This window comes from Phoca vitulina, unplaced genomic scaffold (genome assembly GCF_004348235.1).
Source record: "Phoca vitulina isolate PV1807 unplaced genomic scaffold, GSC_HSeal_1.0 scaffold19, whole genome shotgun sequence".
In the NCBI taxonomy this organism is placed as follows: domain Eukaryota; kingdom Metazoa; phylum Chordata; class Mammalia; order Carnivora; family Phocidae; genus Phoca; species Phoca vitulina.
In genome coordinates, this window is record NW_022589722.1 from 25,219,958 (window position 1) to 25,238,314 (window position 18,357).

Here is an 18,357-nt window from a genome sequence, read left to right on the forward strand (position 1 = left end):
TGTCCAGTTTCTTGTAAAAGGACAAAACAGTAAGTTTCCACTTAAGAGCCTCCCATTTCCTACTCCAATCTTGTTCTCTGTTCCACCAGCCTCCTGGAAATCACAGATAACATAGAACGTCTTAGAAAACACAACCACGGGGCGCCTGGGTGGCTCAGTCGTTAAGCGTCTGCCTTCGGCTCAGGTCCTGATCCCAGGGTTCTGGGGTCGAGCCCTGCATCGGGCTCCCTGCTCCGCGGGAAGCCTGCTTCTCCCTCTCCCACTCCCCCTGCTTGTGTTCCTTCTCTCGCTGTGTCTCTCTCTGTCAAATAAATAAAAAAAAAAGAAAAGAAAACACAACCACGTTCACCTGGTAAAGCGGGGCTGATGGCAAGGCACATGCTGCGTGCCCCGTGGGGAACGGAGGCCATCGTCTGACAAGCCCTTCTGAGGGATTTCAGACATATACACTTTTCCTTTCCTGTTGATGCTCCCCCTGCCCCGCCCTGTTTCCCGTGAAAATTGTTCTAGTTTTTAAAATAAGGAGATGAGAGTGTTGAAAAGGCCAGGGCTCCAGGCCGCCCAGCAAACCAGTTTCCAAGTTAGAAAGGAAACCAAATCCCCATCTCTCTGAGACTCATCTGCCAAGTCAGAGATCTGGATTAGATTCCTAACACCCTTTTCAGCTCTCAGATGCTAGGACTCTGCGACTCTGGGTCTATCTCCTCAGCATGAGGCTCCTGATCTACCTGAGGCTTCCTGCTCCATCCCAGAAAACTGGCCTCCTCACTCCTCTTCCTCCTGGCTTTGGAACACTCTGGCTGGACTGCTCTCCTGGGTCCTTGCTTATTGGCCAGGAGTTCATACTACCATCTGTGGCTCTTCCATGGATGGAGCCCGGGGGCACAGGCCTGGTTCTAATGAAGTAAGACTCAGATCGGCCCTCAATAAGCTCATATGTAATGGAAGGAGAGGGAAAAGGTAGTTTAGTGGGAAAATTACCCCAGGGGCTCACCACATTGTCTTTTCCTCTCCTTGTGCTCGTGCCTTCTGCTCTGGCTCTTCTCCCCGGCCATACATCCTGTAGGCCTGCCCGCCAGAACTTCCTCCTGGTCCTTGCTCTGCTGTGCTCTCGGTGCCTCTGTGCCTTTTCACATGCTGTTCCCTCTATTCCACGCTCATCCCACGTGATATATCTTTTGGGGAAAACCTTTTATAAACAGTTTTTTTGTTTTTAAGTAGGTACCACATCTAGCATGGAACCCAACCCAGGGCTTGAACTCGGGCCCCCGAGATCAAGACCTGAGCTGAGATCAAGAGTCAGACGCTTAACCAACTGAGCCACCCGGACACCCCTCTTTTGGAAAACCTTTTTTTTTTTTAAATATTTTATTTATTTATTTGACAGAGAAGAGACAGAGAGAGAGGGAACACAAGCAGAGGGAGTGGGAGAGGGAGAAGCATGCTTCCTGCAGAGCAGAGAGCCCGATGCGGGGCTCGTATCCGGGACTCCGGGATCATGACCTGAGCCGAAGGCAGACGCTTAACCGACTGAGCCACCCAGGCGCCCCTGGAAAACCTTCTTGAATTACTCCAGGCCGTTAGTTACTGCCCCTCCCCTGGGAAGTTCGGGATTCTGCTTTCATCTCTCCATTACTGCACTTATAATTCTGAACTGGAATTATTTGCTTCCACATCTTTCTCCATTAGGCAAGTTAATTCGCAGGGATTAGGTACACTCACTAATATTTGATTCCATCTTAGACTCACTCACCGTACTTCTTTCTAGTCTGAAGAAGCTTGGGGCTGTCCCAAGTCAGCTGGATTGCAGGAAAGGCTGTCCCAGGCCCAGGTCAGTACTATTTCCTCCTTCTAGCTCCTAGCCTTTTGCTATGTAGGCAAGGGGGAGAGGGTAAGGAGGAGGCAGGTGCATTGCAGGGCTTCCCACTTTCCTCTCACCCACTCCCCAGCATGACTATGGCATGTTCTCTGAGAAGCAGGCTTAGGGTGACTCTGTCAAGAAGCCTCTTTTTTTTTTTTTTTTTTAAGATTTTTATTTATTTATTTGACAGAGAGAGACATAGAGAGAGAGGGAACACAAGCAGAGGGATTGAGAGAAGGAGAAGCAGGCTTCCCGCCGAGCAGGGAGCCCAAGGACCCTGGGACCATGACCTGAGCCGAAGGCAGACGCTTAATGACTGAGCCACCCAGGGGCCCCTGTCAAGAAGCCTCTTGCTTTAGCTTAACATTCTTACTCATGCCGAATGGAAGAATTGGCTATTATTATGGTTCTTAAAAGAAATGTTTAAAATACACACTGTTCTCTTCGGAATTTTTCATCATACCCTTTTAGGTATTCTCTGAAACATGATAAGCCTTTACCGTCACTCCTTGGGGAGGGAAAAAGGATGGGGGACAAAACGAACTTCACTGACTCTCTACCCTGTGGGCCTCACTGTGCTGTGTTGGGGGCAGACAAGTGGAAGAATAACAAACATTCCGCCCTCGTGTTGCACATATTCTGACACCTGGGATTTGAATGTCCCGTTTAAAGTTAACACGTTAAACAATTTTAATGTTTAAGTAAGTTAAAACGATGCTGATTTTGGAATCAGACTTTTGTTCAGTTTAAACTTCAGCCACTCAGTGATGATTAACTGAGTGCCCAACACAAGCCAGCAGTGTGCTCTTACTGGGGACAGGGTGGTGAGCTAAGCCAGACTTGATCCCTTCCTTAATGGAGCTTATGTCTACCAGGGGAGACATGCAATAATCAAATGACTATATAAATAATTGTGAATTATAACTACAACCAGTGCTTTGAAGGGAAGGATGCAGTACTGTGAGATAAGCTGATATTAGGTATGGATCTAGTCAAGGTTTGAAGGAAGAGCAGGAGTTAATTAGATAAAGGGGGACGGGGGAAATACCATCCAAGAAGAGGGGAGCGAGTGTAGACAGGTAGGAAAAGGCTAGATCTGTGTGTCACAGTAGCCACTAACCACATGTGAAATTGAGCCCTTGGAATCTGGTTAGTGTGCCTGAAGAACTGAAATTTTAATTTTAATTAATTTAAACTTAAAAACTGAAGCAGTTGATTATATGTTGAAATGATTATATGTTAACATTGATTATATGTTGAAATGATAATATTTGGGACATATGAGTTAAATAAAAGGCTCAAATTAATATAACCTTATTTTTTTTTAATCTTTAAAATATGGCTACTAGAAAATTCTAAATGACACATGTGGCCCCTGTATGTTTCCATTGGATAGTGCTAGGTTAGACTGTGCAGTTTGGTTCTAGGACATAGAATTCTCCCCTTTTCAATGCACTGAGGTGTAGTTGGAAGAAAATTGCACTTGCAGCCAGAGACCCATGGGATCTGGCTCTCATTGGATGGATGACCTGGTGCACTCACTAGGCACCCAATAAACATCCCTTGAATGGCTCTGAGTTTCTTATTTTTTCAAATGGAACGAATAATACACAGTCAGGACTTCAGGAGATCTGGCGTTGATCCTAGAGTAGTTCCCTGCCCTTGCTCACTGTGCCACTTGAAGTGGTCCCTGGGCCTCAGTTTCTCCTGCTTGTAAAAGCCGATCAGTGTCGGGACGTGGGGAGGTGGCAGTGTGCGGAAGAGGGCAGGGAGGGTCATCGTCTTTCTGTACGTCTTACCTGAAGACACAGGCGGAATCTGACGAACTTGGGGCCGTCTCCGCCACGGGTCCTTCAGCGGACCCCGCAAAGTCCTGGATGGGACATCCGACACCTGTTGCCCCCACATGCACCAGGAAGGGGTGCCCTTTGCTTTGTGGTCGGGGAGGAGGAAGAAGAGGAGGAGGGGCGTCGGGGAGAGGCCCATTTTGCTACTGTGAGTCCTGGCGTTCTCAAGGCAACGCCAGGCGCTGTCACCACTTCCACCTTTCCCACAACAATGGAACCGTGGTGAACCCCGGCGGCGCCCGCGAGACGCCGTTACCACGGTGACGGCCCCAGGCGGCTGGGGAGACCAGACCAATGGGTTTGTGGTTCCTCTTCCCAGTCTGTGGCACGGGGAATGTAAGTGACTCCAGGAGACATCCCCTCCGGAGTCTCTTTAATATACCGAGGGCAGTCCTCAAGCGTTTCTGGTGCCTCGCGTAGGCTCCCGTTGTGCACCCCACCACGCCGGGCACCCCCGCCTCCCGCGATGGTAGAGTCCGGGGCGGGGTTGCGCATGCGCACACAGGCGGAGGGGGGCGGAGCAGCGCCGGAGCCGTGGTCGAGGTGACGTGCACCCCTGCAGGCGGTTTCCGGCAAGTATTGGTGTGCGTTTGGACCCGGGCTTCTGGGATGCGCTAGGGCTAAGCACAGCGTCGCCCCAGGGCCGGAGGAGGGGTGGGACGCCCGGGCGTTTCCCAGGGGACCCAGGGCTTCCCAGCCGCTGGAGCGGCCCGAGGGCGCGGGATAGGGGGCGGAGGCTGGGTTCACCCCAGGCCGGTCACCGCCCTTCTCGCCTCGATTATAAACTGGGTTGGTAATTCCTCCGGGTAAATCGGCTGCGAAGAGGCTTCAAGGGCGTGCGTGTGAACGTTTGTTCTCTACCGTTAGTTGAGTCCAGCGGCCCGGGGTGGCAGCGTATCTGCGCGGCGCGTACTGGGCTAGCTCTGAACTCTTTGAGAATCCAGTGAAAGCCAAAAACTACTCCCTCACCTTCTTGTTAGATTAAAACAGGATAATGTATTTTATGGCCCATTGCAAACTGTAAAGCACTGCGCAGTGATGAAGTGATTATTACCAGCGCAGAGGAGTAGACCTTATTTGAAGCCCAATTCCACTACCTTCCCACCGTGTGACTGGGGACAAGTTACTTAACTTTTTAAAGCCTCAGTTGTCTGATCTGTTGCCTGGGACATACTTACCTCGATCTGTTTCTCAGGGTTGTTGTGAGCATCAAATGCCACCGATTTTTATAAACACTATAACAACCTGTAAGTGGGTACTGTTGTTATCCCAGTTTATAAATAAGCCTGAGGCCCAGAGAATGTAAGTCCTGGGGTCCAAGTGGGGCTGCGCGGCAGAGCCATGATTGGAACCCAGATACTCTCCCTTCTCTTTCTTAGAGCTGAGCCCTCTCTCTCCAGGGAGTTTCACTAGAGAGACAGCTGCCTTGGGCCAAGGGGCTCAGCTGGGGCCTCAGGGTCCACACAGTGTTCCAGGATCTTAGGGTCTCAGTCAAAGTTGTTTGTGGATTATTGGGTATGACTTAAAAGGCATCTCGTCCAGACACTTCCTTTTCCTCGCCTGTAATATATTGATGATAGTTCTCTGTTTAAGGGTTATGAGAATTAATGAGGTCACAAGGGAAGTGCCCCTGTTAAAACCCTGAGAAAGAAAGTAATTTGGCCAGGGTTTAGCATGCAATTGAGGTGGCAGAGCCAGACCTGGTACTTGGTCTGTTGTGTCCAAGTGATAGGCTTAGGCGTAGTACTCTTAGCACAATTGCAGGCTTTGCAAGAACAACTTGGCCAAGTATTTTTCCTTCTTCAGATGTCTCCAGGTTTTTGGAGGGGGAGGGGCTGCTTTTTAGTTGTTTTTTGTTCATTTGTTTCGTTTTTCATAATTAACATATTATCATTGTAGTAATTTATTAAATCCAAAAGTATATTTCTTTTTGTTAATTTTTTAAATGACTTTATTTATTTGAGAGAGAGAGAGCACAAGCAAGGGGTCGACAGGCAGAGGAAGAAGCAGGCAGAGGGAGAAGCAGGCTCCCTGCTGAGCAAGGAGGCCAATGTGGGGCTTGATCCCAGGTCCTGGGAGGGTCCTGGGATCATGACCAGAACGGAAGGCAATTGCTTTACCGACTGAGCCACCCAGGCATCCCAGTATATTTCTTTTTTTTTTTTTTTTTTAAAGATTTTATTTATTCATTCGAGACACAGAGATACAGAGAGAGAGAGAGAGAGAGAGAGAGAGAGCATGAGTGGGGGAGAGGCAGAGGGAGAAGCAGGCTCCCCACTGAGCCAGGAGCCAGACGTGGGGCTCGATCCCAGGACCCTGAGATCATGACCCGAGCCGAAGGCAGACGCTTAACCATCTGAGCCACCCAGGTGCCTCAGTATATTTCTTTTTTAAAAGAACGCTCGCACGAGTAGGGGGAGGGGCAGAGGGAGAAGCAGAGTCCCTGCTGAGCAGGGAGCTCGACATGGGGCTTGATTCCAGGACCCAGAGATCATGACCAGAGCCAAAGGCAACTGCTTAACTGACTGAGCCACCCAGGCGCCCCCAGAAGTATATTTATTTAATATAATTCGATATTTAAAAAAAAAATTTTTTTTTTAAAGATTTTATTTATTTATTTGAGACAGAGAGAGCATGAGCAGGGGGAGGAGCAGAGGGAGAGGGAGAAGCAGGCTTCCCGCTGAGCAGAGAGCCTGATGCGGGACTCCATCCCAGGACGCTGAGATCATGACCTGAGCCGAAGGCAGACGCTTCACCGACTGAGCCACCCAGGCGCCCAGTATAATTCGATATTATTAGAGCATATGAAACTGCTACCACTTGACCACCACTTTTTACCTATAAAAAGATGATTTTACTAAAGCCACCATCCTACTCCCCTTCCCACATTTAACCACAGTGAGCAGTTTGGTGTATCTTTCCAGATTTTTTTCTATTTTTTAATGTACACACCTATATTCTTGCCTTTTTTTTTCTTTCTGTCTTCTCTTATGGCATTATAGTACTGCATCTTGCTTTCTTAATGTTTAAAGTGTGTTGGAGGTCTTTCCAGGTCAGTCCATACACAGCTGCCTCATTGTTTTTACTTGTCCTGTTGCATTCTGTTAGAATAATGTGCTACAATGTATTTGGCTATACCAACCATTGGTAGACATTTTGGATTGTTTTTTTATTTTTCACTGTTACCAACAGTAGGGAACATATGTATATACATGTCCAATTCTTTCTGGAGGATAAATTTTTAGATTTGGCGGCCAAAAAGTATGCACATTTTTTTTTTTTTTTTTAAAGATTTTATTTATTTATTTGAGAGAGAGAATGAGAGAGAGAGAGAGCACAAGAGGGGGGAGCGGGAGAGGGAGAAGCAGACTCCCCGCTGAGCAGGGAGCCCGATGCGGGACTCGATCCCGGGACTCCAGGACCATGACCTGAGCCGAAGGCAGTCGCTTAACCAACTGAGCCACCCAGGCGCCCCACATTTATTTTATTTTATTTTTTTTAAAGATTTTATTTATTTATTTGACAGAGACACAGCAAGAGAGGGACACAAGCAGGGGGAGTGGGAGAGGGAGAAGCAGGCTTCCCGCTGAGCAGAGAGCCTGATGTGGGGCTTGATCCCAGGACCCTGGGATCATGACCTGAGCCGAAGGCAGACGCTTAATGACTGAGCCACCCAGGCGCCCCAAGTATGCATGTTTAAAATTTTGCTAGGTTTTGCCTAACTGGGAAAATTACAGCATCTTATGTTTCCACCTAAAGAAAACTAAAGTGTCTTTTTATCCACACCCTCACGAGCATTGTATATTTTTCATCTTTTAAGTTTTGCCAATATGGTGGATGAAAATGCTTCTTTTTATGATGTACCCCACTAGTTATTAATATGAGAGTAATTTGATATATACCTTTAGCCAGCTGACCATGGCTGTGGACCCTGGGAAAATTGGCTAACTTCTCCACACCGTAGTCTTCTCACCTCTGATATGGATAGGAAAACACCTACCTAATGGGGTTGCTGCAAGGAATAAAAGAAATCTATGAAGTGTGCTCAGCATTGGGCCCAACCCATGGTGGCTAGGCAGAAAGTGATACTAGTTTATGTTACTGTGCTCTTTTCTTTTTGGAGTTAAACAATTTCTTCCCAGATATTCTCATTTCAGTCTTGTTCTGCCCTCTACAGACATCAGATTAATTGTCTTCTCTCTTCCACCCTTTTACTTTTCTCCAGAGAAACAATGCCAGAGCCTTCCACTGGTCTGGATGACACGGTAGCGCAGCTTCAATCTCTCTCAGCATCTTGGTCCCCACTGCTGTCCCATCCACCACCAAGCTGGAAGCATTCTGCTTTGTCCAAGTACTCATATTATGCCCAGGCTCAAATGCCATCCCCTAGGTTGTGGATCTACTGCTGTTTTTAATCATAAATACACACCTACCAATGAAACTCTCATGAGTACACCTGCTCCAAATATCTTTTTTTTTATTTATTTATAAATCATACAGACATGAACTTCTGTATTATATAGTAATACCTCCAAAGAACCTTCTAGACTTTTATCATTAATCTTAGTGACATTAATTTCTACATCACTGAAAACAGCACAGTTTTTCGTCACGTTCTCATTGAGGGCGTGTCTTCGTAATTGTGATGGATTCATACAATGAGTTATCTTTTAATGATAGTTGATATAAACCTTGTTTCACATGGTCTTGAGAAGTTCTCTCTTTTTATGGCCAGCTTTTTGTCAGATGTGATTAATTCATTACTGTTTTGGGTTTTTTTAGGATTTTATTTATTTGAGAGAGACAGAGAGAGAGTGCGTGCACACGCACAAGTAGGGGGAGGGGCAGAGGGAGAAACAGACTCCCTGCTGAGCAGGGAGCCTGATGCCAGGCTTGATCCCCCGACCCTGAGATCATGACCTGAGCTGAAGGCAGATGCTTACCTGACTGGGCCACCCAGGCACTCAATTCATTACTGTTTTTATCTCATAATGTGGCGGAGGAAGATTTTATACATAGGAGTAGGAAAATCAAGAGCTCTGTGTCCTTTTGTTCATTTGTGCTTTTGTTATGGTTATTTTCAGTCTACAGTTTCTTAGAAGGAATCTTTTTAAACTACTTGTGTATTATAAATTAAAATTGGGTAATATCTGGGAAGAAATGAACCTTGACCTCTGTCTCACACCTTGTACAAAAATTAATTCCAGATGAATCATAGTCCTAAATGTGAAAGCTAAAACAATAAAATTTGCAGAAGGTTATATATATGAAAATATGACCTTGGAATGGTAAAAAAAAAAAAAATATGACCTTGGAGTAGGCAAAATTTCTTTTTTTTTTTTTAAAGATTTTATTTATCCAGGGCGCCTGGGTGGCTCAATCGTTAAGCATCTGCCTTCAGCTCAGGTCATGATCCCAGGGTCCTGGGATCGAGTCCCACATCGGGCTCCCTGCTCGGCAGGAAGCCTGCTTCTCCCTCTCCCACTCCCCCTGCTTGTGTTTCTGCTCTCGCTATCTCTCTCTCTGTCAAATAAATAAATAAAATCTAAAAAACTAAATAAATAAATAAAGATTTTATTTATCCATTTGACAGAGAGAGAGAGAGAATGAGCACAAGCAGGGGGAGTGGCAGGCAGAGGCAGAGGGAGAAGCAGGCTCCCCACAGAGAAGGGGGAGCCTGATGTGGGACTCGATCCCAGGACTCCAGGATCATGACCTGAGCCGAAGGCAGTCGCTTAACCAACGGAGCCACCCAGGCGCCCTAGGCAATAATTTCTTAAGTAGGATACAAAACACTAATCATTAAATAAAATTGATAGAGGGGTGCCTGGGTGGCTCAGTCGTTAAGCGTCTGCCTTTTGCTCAGGTCATGATCCCGGGGTCCTGGGATCCAGCCCCTCATCGGGCTCCCGCTCAGCGGGAAGCCTGCTTCTCCCTCTCCCACTCCCCCTGCTTGCGTTCCCTCTCTCGCTATGTCTCTCCCTGTCAAATAAATAAATAAATAAAATCTTTTAAAAATATAAATAAATAAATAAATAAATAAATAAATAAATAAATAAATTGATAGATTCCATTAAAGTTAAGAACTTCTTTAATCAAAAAGAAGCCAATAAGAAAGCAGGAAGACAAGTCCCAGATTGGGAGAAGATATTTTCAGTATTCTCTCTCTACAATAAAGGACTTATAGTCAGCATATATAGAGAGCCATTACAAATCAATAAGAAAATGGTAGAAAGCCCAGTAGAAAAGTGGCAAAAGACTTGAACAAGCATGTCACAAAAGAGGGTATCTAAATGTCCGATGAGTATATGAAAAGGTGCTCCATTTAAATACTTATTGGGGAAAAGCAATTTAAGCACTCAATGCAGTACAACTACATAACTACCAGAATAGATAAATGAAAAAGATAGGAAATGCCTAAAGTTCAAAAGTTCATACACTGTTGGTAGGACATATAAATTGGCTCAACCACTTTGGAAAACCATTTAGCAGTATCTACTACAGCGAATATATGAATACTCGACAACTCCACAATTCCACCCCTGGGTATAGAATCAGAGAAGTATACTTACATGTACAGAAGTACATCTCCATGTATGTTCTTAGCATTACTGTTTGTAATTGACAAAAACAAAACAATCCAAATGTCCACTTACTCAGAATATTTTACTGCAATGTGAATGAACAAACTCTTAACTACACACAGAACACAGACAAGTCTCACAAACATGATATCAAGTGAAAAAAACCAAACACAGAAGAAGACATAGTGCATGAATCCCTGGATATAAAGCTGCTGGGCGAGGTAGGCAGGGTGATGAAATGTTCTGTGTCCTGATCTGGAGGGTGGCTACACAGGAGTCGGGGCGGTGTGTGTGTGTAGTAAAAATTCATGAAGCCATACATTTACAATCTGTATACTTTTCTGTGTTACACATAAATATACAAAAATATTTACCCCACCTCCCCACCCCCAAAAGGGGCAGTGTCAGTAAATCCACTTCACTGGGCCTGTGTGAATTGCAGTAGGTTGCAATGTGCTGAAAGCAAATGTGCGGTGTTGTCAGCCCTGCCATGTGGTGGGCCTCCTCCTTCCACTGGACACCTCACCTGCCACACAGGACAGGTGGCCTTCTGACATAGGACTGAGTGAGGGACGCCATTCTCATGGAGTCTGTGGGGCGCCTGGGTGGCTCAGTCGTTAAGCGTCTGCCTTCAGCTCAGGTCATGGTCCCAGGGTCCTGGGATCGAGCCCCGCATCGGGCTCCCTGCTCAGCGGGAAGCCTGTTTCTCCCTCTCCCACTCCCCCTGCTTGTGTTCCCTCTCTTGCTGTATCTCTCTCTGTCAAATAAATAAATAAAATCTTTAAAAAAATAAAAATAAAAAGTGGAGTCTGTGCAGGGGCTCTTGCCCTACATGTGATTCTCACGAGCATCCAGGAACGAGCAAGATTGCATTCCTTGTGCTAGACTGTAAATCTGGTGATGTCACCTCATGACAAAACTTGAAACAGGCAAGTTACGCATTTGCCCGTGGTGACGAAACTGTAGAGCCCCACAGTCCTGCACTGAAATTCTAGTGACCACTTAGGGCCTTAATCTTTCTAAACCTCATCTGTTCAATGGGGATAACAAGGGGAGTAAACAAAGCGTGGTTGTGAGAATTGAGGTGTTTCATGCAAGGGGTTCATTAAGCATTCTCCCTAGTGAGCTCTCAACACATGTGTACCATCACCAGGATGTTAAGAGCCACGTGGTAAGATGTATGTTTTCATGATTTGAGGACGGTGGCGTAAGGTCATTGACCCATCTGTTTGTATCTGTGACTTTTTCTGACGGTAGGAGAAGGGAGCATCGACCTTTCCTTCATCAGGTCCAAGATGCCTCTCTTTGGGAATACGTTCAGTCCCAAGAAGACGCCCCCTCGGAAGTCCGCTTCTCTCTCCAACCTGCATAATGTGAGTATCACTGCTGGGGCCCATCCCAGTGTGCAGGGACTGGAGCATCAAGCCTGGTCTCTGATGGAAAGTGTGGTTCTCCAGAGGCATCCTTGTAAGGAGGACATCCTTCTAATTCATATTATTGCTATTGCTAAAGATATTTTTAACTCCTGGGGCACCTGGCTGGCTCAGTCAGAAAAGCATGCAACTCTTGATCTTGCGGTCATGAGTTTGAGCCCCATGTTGGGTATAGAGATTACGTAAATAAGTAAACTTAAAAAAATTTTTTTTTTTTTTTTTAAATTTTATTTATTTATTTGACAGAGAGAGACACAGCGAGAGAGGGAACACAAGCAGGGGGAGTGGGAGAGGGAGAAGCAGGCTTCCCGAGGAGCAGGGAGCCCAACATGGGGCTCGATCTCAGGACCCTGGGATCATGACCTGAGCTGAAGGCAGACACTTAACGACTGAGCCACCCAGGCGCCCCCCCCAAAAAAAAATTTTTTTTTTTAAAGATTTTATTTATTTATTTGAGAGAGTGAGCGAGAGAGAGAGAGAGTACACGAGCAGGGGCAGAGGGACAGGGAGAAACAGACTGCTCTGCTGAGCAGGGAGCCCGATGTGGGACTTGATCCCAGGACCCTGGGATCATGACCTGAGCTGAAGGCAGACGCTTAACCGACTGAGCCACCCAGGCACCCCCCACAAAAAACCATTTTAAACTCCTGTTTGGAAGTCATCATCAGAGCATGTTCAAGAACCTAGTAAGACGGTCAATCGCAGGATGATTTTTGGCTCCAAATGGTATTATCCAGCTAGCTTTCACTTTATTCCCAAGACCTGGCCAGGAATTGATTTTAATTGTGTCTGAGAATCAAATTCCTTCTCAAAGGATGATGTTTTGCCACCATTAATGGCATTCAAGGGTGTGTTGAAGCTCCAGATGCAGCTCCTAGAGCGCAGGGCTGGTTGTGCTCATCCCGGAATGCCCAGTCCTAGTCCCGGTGCCCCGTGGCTGCTGAGTGAGTTGTAGAAACTCAAAACCACATTACAGACCAGCTACAACTATGGATCGGGAGTTAGCATTTCACGCTTTTTCCATGACCTGTGGAGCTCCATGGTAAGCAACGGATAACGGAGGGGCTTATTACCTCTAAAAAGGATTTTCTACTTTATTAAAAATTTGTAGTAAGATTTCTTAAACTGGGGGCGCCTGGGTGGCTCAGTCGTTAAGCGTCTGCCTTCGGCTCAGGTCATGATCCCGGGGTCCTGGGATCGAGCCCCGCATCGGGCTCCCTGCTCAGCGGGAAGCCTGCTTCTCCCTCTCCCACTCCCCCTGCTTGTGTTCCCTCTCTCGCTGTGTCTCTCTCTGTCAAAAAAATAAAATCTTAAAAAAAAAAAAAAAGATTTCTTAAACTGTGAAGTGCCCAGCAGATGTCAAATAATTCAAATTTCAGCATATATAGTTTTTCTGGAAAACATGTATCGTATAATAAAGTGGGAGGTTTCTTCTTATAGTGTAAAAGTTTTTGTTGTACCTTATTTGATTTTCTGACTTTGAACAAAAGCGAGAAAATGTGCTCGGTGATGATTAGAGGAAAGAATGAGTTGCCGGGGTCACACGATTAGTGGGACTGTCTTGTCCACAGCTGGATCGGTCAACCCGGGAGGTGGAGCTGGGCCTCGACTACGGAACCCCCACCATGAACCTGGCGGGACAAAGCCTGAAGTTTGAAAACGGCCAGTGGATAGCAGGTGGGCTGATCTCCTGCCGTGGTGTCCACAGAGAGTGTGGAAGCAAAAGCCCCTGTGTAACTGCCCGTTCTGTCCTTCCCCCAGAGGCGGGGATTAATGGCGGTGTGGACAGGAGGGAGGCCCAGCGCCTCCGCAGGCGGAACCAGCAGTTGGAGGAAGAGAACAATCTCTTGCGCCTAAAGGTGGACATCCTGCTGGACATGGTGAGGAGGGCGATGGGAAGGGACGCCTAGGCTTTTTTTTTTTTTTTAAGATTTTATTTATTTATTTGACAGAGAGACAGCAAGAGAGGGAACACAAGCAGGGGGAGCCGGAGAGGGAGAAGCAGGCCTCCCGCTGAGCAGGGAGCCCAATGCGGGGCTCGATCCCAGGACCCTGGGATCATGACCTGAGCCGAAGGCAGACGCTTAACCGACTGAGCTACCCAGGCGTCCCTGCCTAGGCTTTTCTTGTGGGGAGGCTCCATCGCGAGTCATTCCATCCAAGCCCGGGTACGGTGCTTTCAATCTAAAGATCCAGATCAGACAGCGCCCCTGCTCTCAAGGGCTCACAGTCTAGCAGGGAGGTGGGCAGTAGGCACACACAGCGACAGGGCCTCATGGTGAGGGCAACGGTTGGAGTCTGCATTGGGCCGGGTGTCAGCACAGGAGGGAGAACAAGTCATTCTGTCGAGTCAGGAGGGTGTCGGAGGAAGGGATACTTGAGCTGAATGTGGAAGGATAAAGGGAGGAATGGAGGATGGGATGAAGGCATTCCAGGAAGAAGGACCGTCTGCCCATGGCTTGGAGGTGTCCCTTATCACGCGGGCTCAGACTTGCCGAGGAGCACGCTCTGTGCTGCTCTCGGTTCCTTGTGGCTGCGAAAGACCCAGCGGGCGGCTGGGCCTGGGGCTGCAGGTGAGAGGAGACTGGGACGCAGGAGAGCCCTTGCTGTCACGCGTTCGGGAGCCAACCCGCCTGGTTCCTTGTGCAGCGCCGCCATTGGTTTTGTGACTTCAGCCAATTATTTCAAGGCGCCATGTGTCGAAACTTAGTGTCTTCATCAGTGAAATAGGCACCAAAAGAGGATCTGCCTCATACTGAGTTAATAGTCCAAGTAAAGCACTTGGAATAGGGAATTGCTCAGAAGTGTAGCTTTTTCCCCCCGCAGTCAGCTGACCTCTACTTTGGAGAGTAAAGTTTCTGTCCCTGTCCTGAGTATCTTCCACTTTCTACTCTAAAGTCCATTGAAAGATCCTAATGAGGAAAGTGGCATTCTTTTTCAAGGATTTTTTCCCCTAATCACCATTATGTGAGCTACGGCTCAGAAACAATTCAGACCCTAATTCTTTAGCCTTAGGATGGCCCATTGTCTGCCTTTTTCATCCTGAGGCCTGCTGTCTTTAAGTCAGCGAATGCCAAGCAATCCTAGGTGACCAGAATGTTGTGAGGGTGGATTGTGGCTGTTCTTTGTGTACTGGAGGCCCTGGGAGTTCCCCAAGGGGTTCCCTCGGTGGAGGGCATCAGTGGTGTGAGAGAGAGGCCGGGGGGTCTTTCCCCAGTGCACGGAGCTGCCCTTGCGAACATGACACAGCCCAGAAGGGTCCTGCTTTTTTTCTTTCTTTTTTTTAAAGATTTTATTTATTTATTTGACAGAGAGAGACACAGCGAGAGAGGGAACACAAGCAGTGGGAGTGGGAGAGGGAGAGCAGGCCTCCTGCCGAGGAGGGAGCCCGATGTGGGGCTCGATCCCAGTACCCTGGGATCATGACCTGAGCCGAAGGCAGACGCTTAACGACTGAGCCACCAGGCGCCCAGGGTCCTGCTTTCTAACAGTCTCCTGCCTTCATTTCAGCTGTCTGAGACCACCGCTGAGTCCCACTTAATGGAGAAGGAATTGGAGGAGCTGAAGAGTGTCAGCCGCAGGAGGAAATGAGCCCCTGAAGATACTCGTTAGGAGAAAAGGACATTCGTTAGGAGAAGTCCACCGACCAGAGGAGTGGGATGTAGCTGAGGGTTTTTTGTAGCCTAACTAGGGGATTAGGTACTGGGAGAGAGGGTCATATAATGGGGCGAAAGGCCCCCCTCAGGTTGGCAGCAGGAAGGTACACCATTGCTGGCAGAAACCAGGACCCCGGGCCAGGGCAGTGAGCAGGAACGAGCCCTGGGGGGCTGCCAGTGGTCACTTCATGTACGAATATGCCTTCCCAGGTTCCGCCTCGCTGGACTGATGCCGCTGGCCGAAGCAGCTGGACTTCATTGCCTCACCGCTCACGCTGGTGTTTGGGGTGTGGCACGAGCACTTCTAAACAGCTCTGTGTTGGGGTCCTCCGATGAACAGCCCTCCTGGTTCTCTGCCCGCCCCCCCCCCGGGCTACTCCCTCTGTCCTTTAAAGAATACTTGTTCGCCGAGTCCACCCCCCTCTTCTGGCTTCAGCTTCTCAGTGGCGAGCCCCAGCCTTCCACGGCAACACTCTATTTTTGTGCTACTTTTCTGTTTAGTTTCTCAAAATTAAATGATGGTATATAATCTGTCTGTGGCCAAAGTGACTGAGAAATGAAAGTAGCAGTTCTTGAAGAAGTCAGTGGACCCTGGAGTCTAAGCTTCTGTTTGGCTGTCCAGAGACAGAGTTTTTAAGTTGTGGGGAAACGTCACCCCTGCAGGAGAAGCATTCCAGCTTCCTGGGCATCCGCCGAGGCTGACTGGAAACAGAACAGTCTCTCTGCCCAGATTCCTCTGCTGTCCTTCAGAGATTTGGGACTAGCCTGGACCTGACAGGGACCGAGTCGTCGGGCAGTCTTGTCGAGCGGTCGGGGTGGGGGGCTGCATTCCTAGAGAGGGAATTTGCGCCTAAGTCTGTGTGAGCCGAGCTGCTGTGGCTGGAGGAGGGAGTCAGTAAGAGGGAACCCAGCTCCCAAAGTTAAGGGGGAGGGCACTGAGATGGGGACAGAGCCCAGAGCTTTAGCCTGGTGATGGATACGATGGTCAGCAGTTTCTGAAAGCCTGTGACTTGCGTGGAACAGACCTCAGCACCTTGCCCTCCTACTCTTGTCTCCCGCAGCTTAGCCCTGTGAATGGGGGACTGGCAGCAGGTGTCCTCAGAGGTAAGGAACCAGGTTCCAGGAAGTTCAGAAGCACGTCCAGGATCATACAGAAGTGTGAGAGTCTGCTGACTCCCAGCTCCTGGTGAAAGGGAGGAGCTGGTAGGGGACGGCCTCTAATGGACCAGCTCTAGGGGAGATGGATAGAGGCTCCACCCCATAAGCTCACCTTCTGATATAGGAGAGAATAACTCAGAAGAAATCGGAGGATACAAATGTAAACAGGATGTAAATGCTCCAGCTAATGGCAGCAGTTGAGAGTTGGCTTATTCCTGGCCCCACATCAGGAGCAACCATTTACTGAGTGCCTTCGATGCCAGACACCTATTGTTGAATCTCATAGAATTCAGGTTTGTTATCATCCCCTGCTTTTAGATGAAGAAACGAGCTCCCTCAAGGTGACACAGCTGGAAGGGGTGGAGCCTGGACCTAAACCCTGGGAATCATGAGGGGCAGGTTTGGTTGTCACAGTGATGTGGGTCCCCGCATCACCCTGCCACCAGAGAGCCCTGGAGCCATTACGTGGGACAGTTCTGCAGTAAAGAAGGACTTCTATTTTGAGTGATAAGGGAAATAAGCTGTCGGTGAGTTTGAGCAGAGGAGTGCTATGATCAATTTTTTTAAAAGATTTATTTATTTTAGAGAGTGTACAGCAGGGAGGGGCAGAGGGAGAGGGGAGAGAACCTCCAGCAGACTCCCAATGCGGGACTCGATCTCATGACCCTGAGATCATTACTTGAGCTGAAATCAAGAATCAGAGGCTCAGGGCGCCTGGGTGGCTCAGTTGTTAAGTGTCTGCCTTTGGCTCGGGTCATGATCCCAGGGTCCTGGGATCGAGCCCCGCATCGGGCTCCCTGCTTGGCGGGAAGCCTGCTTCTCCCTCTCCCTCTCCCCCTGCTTGTGTTCCCTCTCTCGCTGTGTCTCTCTGTCAAATAAATAAATAAAATCTTTAAAAAAAAAAAAAAAGAATCAGAGGCTCAAGTGACAACCATCCAGGTGCCCCGATCAATTTGTGTTTGCTGATGGATATGAGGAAAAGAGGAAGGTGGCTACATCTCACCACCACTACCTTTGTGTTTTTACTGGGGAGATGCTATCTACTTTCAAGTTTTTTTTTTTTTTTTAAAGATTTTATTTATTTGACAGAGACAGAGCAAGAGAGGGAACACAAGCAGGGGAGTGGGGGAGGGAGAAGCAGGCTTCCCACGGAGCAGGGAGCCCGATGTGGGGCTCAATCCGAGGACCCTGGGATCATGATCTGAGCCGAAGGCAGATGCTTAACAACTGAGCCACCGAGGCGCCCCTACTTTCAAGTTCTTACCTTTCTAGTCAGATACATCCTTCAGGTTCTGGTTAAAATTCTTCCTCCTTCAAAGACTTTATGAGCCAAATCTGCTACAGATGGGCCACCCAAGTAAATAGTGCTATCTAATTGACGCTATCTCTTGTGCTACTACAACAATTTTGGGAATTTCTGCACTGCGGGTCAAGTTACGGGGCACTGTTACGGGGGAGCTGCACGGAAGCTCTGGGGGCATCAGGGAGGGAGTCCTACAGGCCTCGCAAGGGGATCCACCTGCACAATTGTGCAGATATAGGCTAATGTGTGTTTTTTATGGGAGGGGCTTACAGCTTTTCTAAGATTCTCAAAGGGGTCTGTGCCTGCCCACTGAGCCACATCAAGGACCGCTGTATCACCAATTTCAAATTCTGACAGGACAGAAACAGGAAAGGTGAAATCATGGATTCGCGGGATGGGTAGGAGAAGAGCCAGAGGCTGGGGTTCCAGAACACCCCATCTCCATCCAAATGGCAAAGTTAGCTGTGCACCTGCCTGGGGCATCCACACTCACTTGTTAGCACCTTTATTTGTCT

The 18,357-nt window shown here is 48.0% G+C and overlaps 1 protein-coding gene across 1 annotated transcript; it reads left to right on the forward strand.

The window, feature by feature from the left end:
* Positions 1-4,218: 4,218 nt before the first annotated feature.
* Positions 4,219-15,860, forward strand: CBY1 (chibby family member 1, beta catenin antagonist). The gene is made up of 5 exons (XM_032416592.1): positions 4,219-4,280; positions 11,550-11,665; positions 13,297-13,402; positions 13,487-13,605; positions 15,236-15,860. Exons 2-5 carry the CDS (start codon positions 11,588-11,590, stop codon positions 15,314-15,316), a joined length of 384 nt encoding a protein of 127 aa, XP_032272483.1. The 5' UTR covers positions 4,219-4,280; positions 11,550-11,587; the 3' UTR covers positions 15,317-15,860.
* The last annotated feature ends 2,497 nt before the right edge of the window (positions 15,861-18,357 follow it).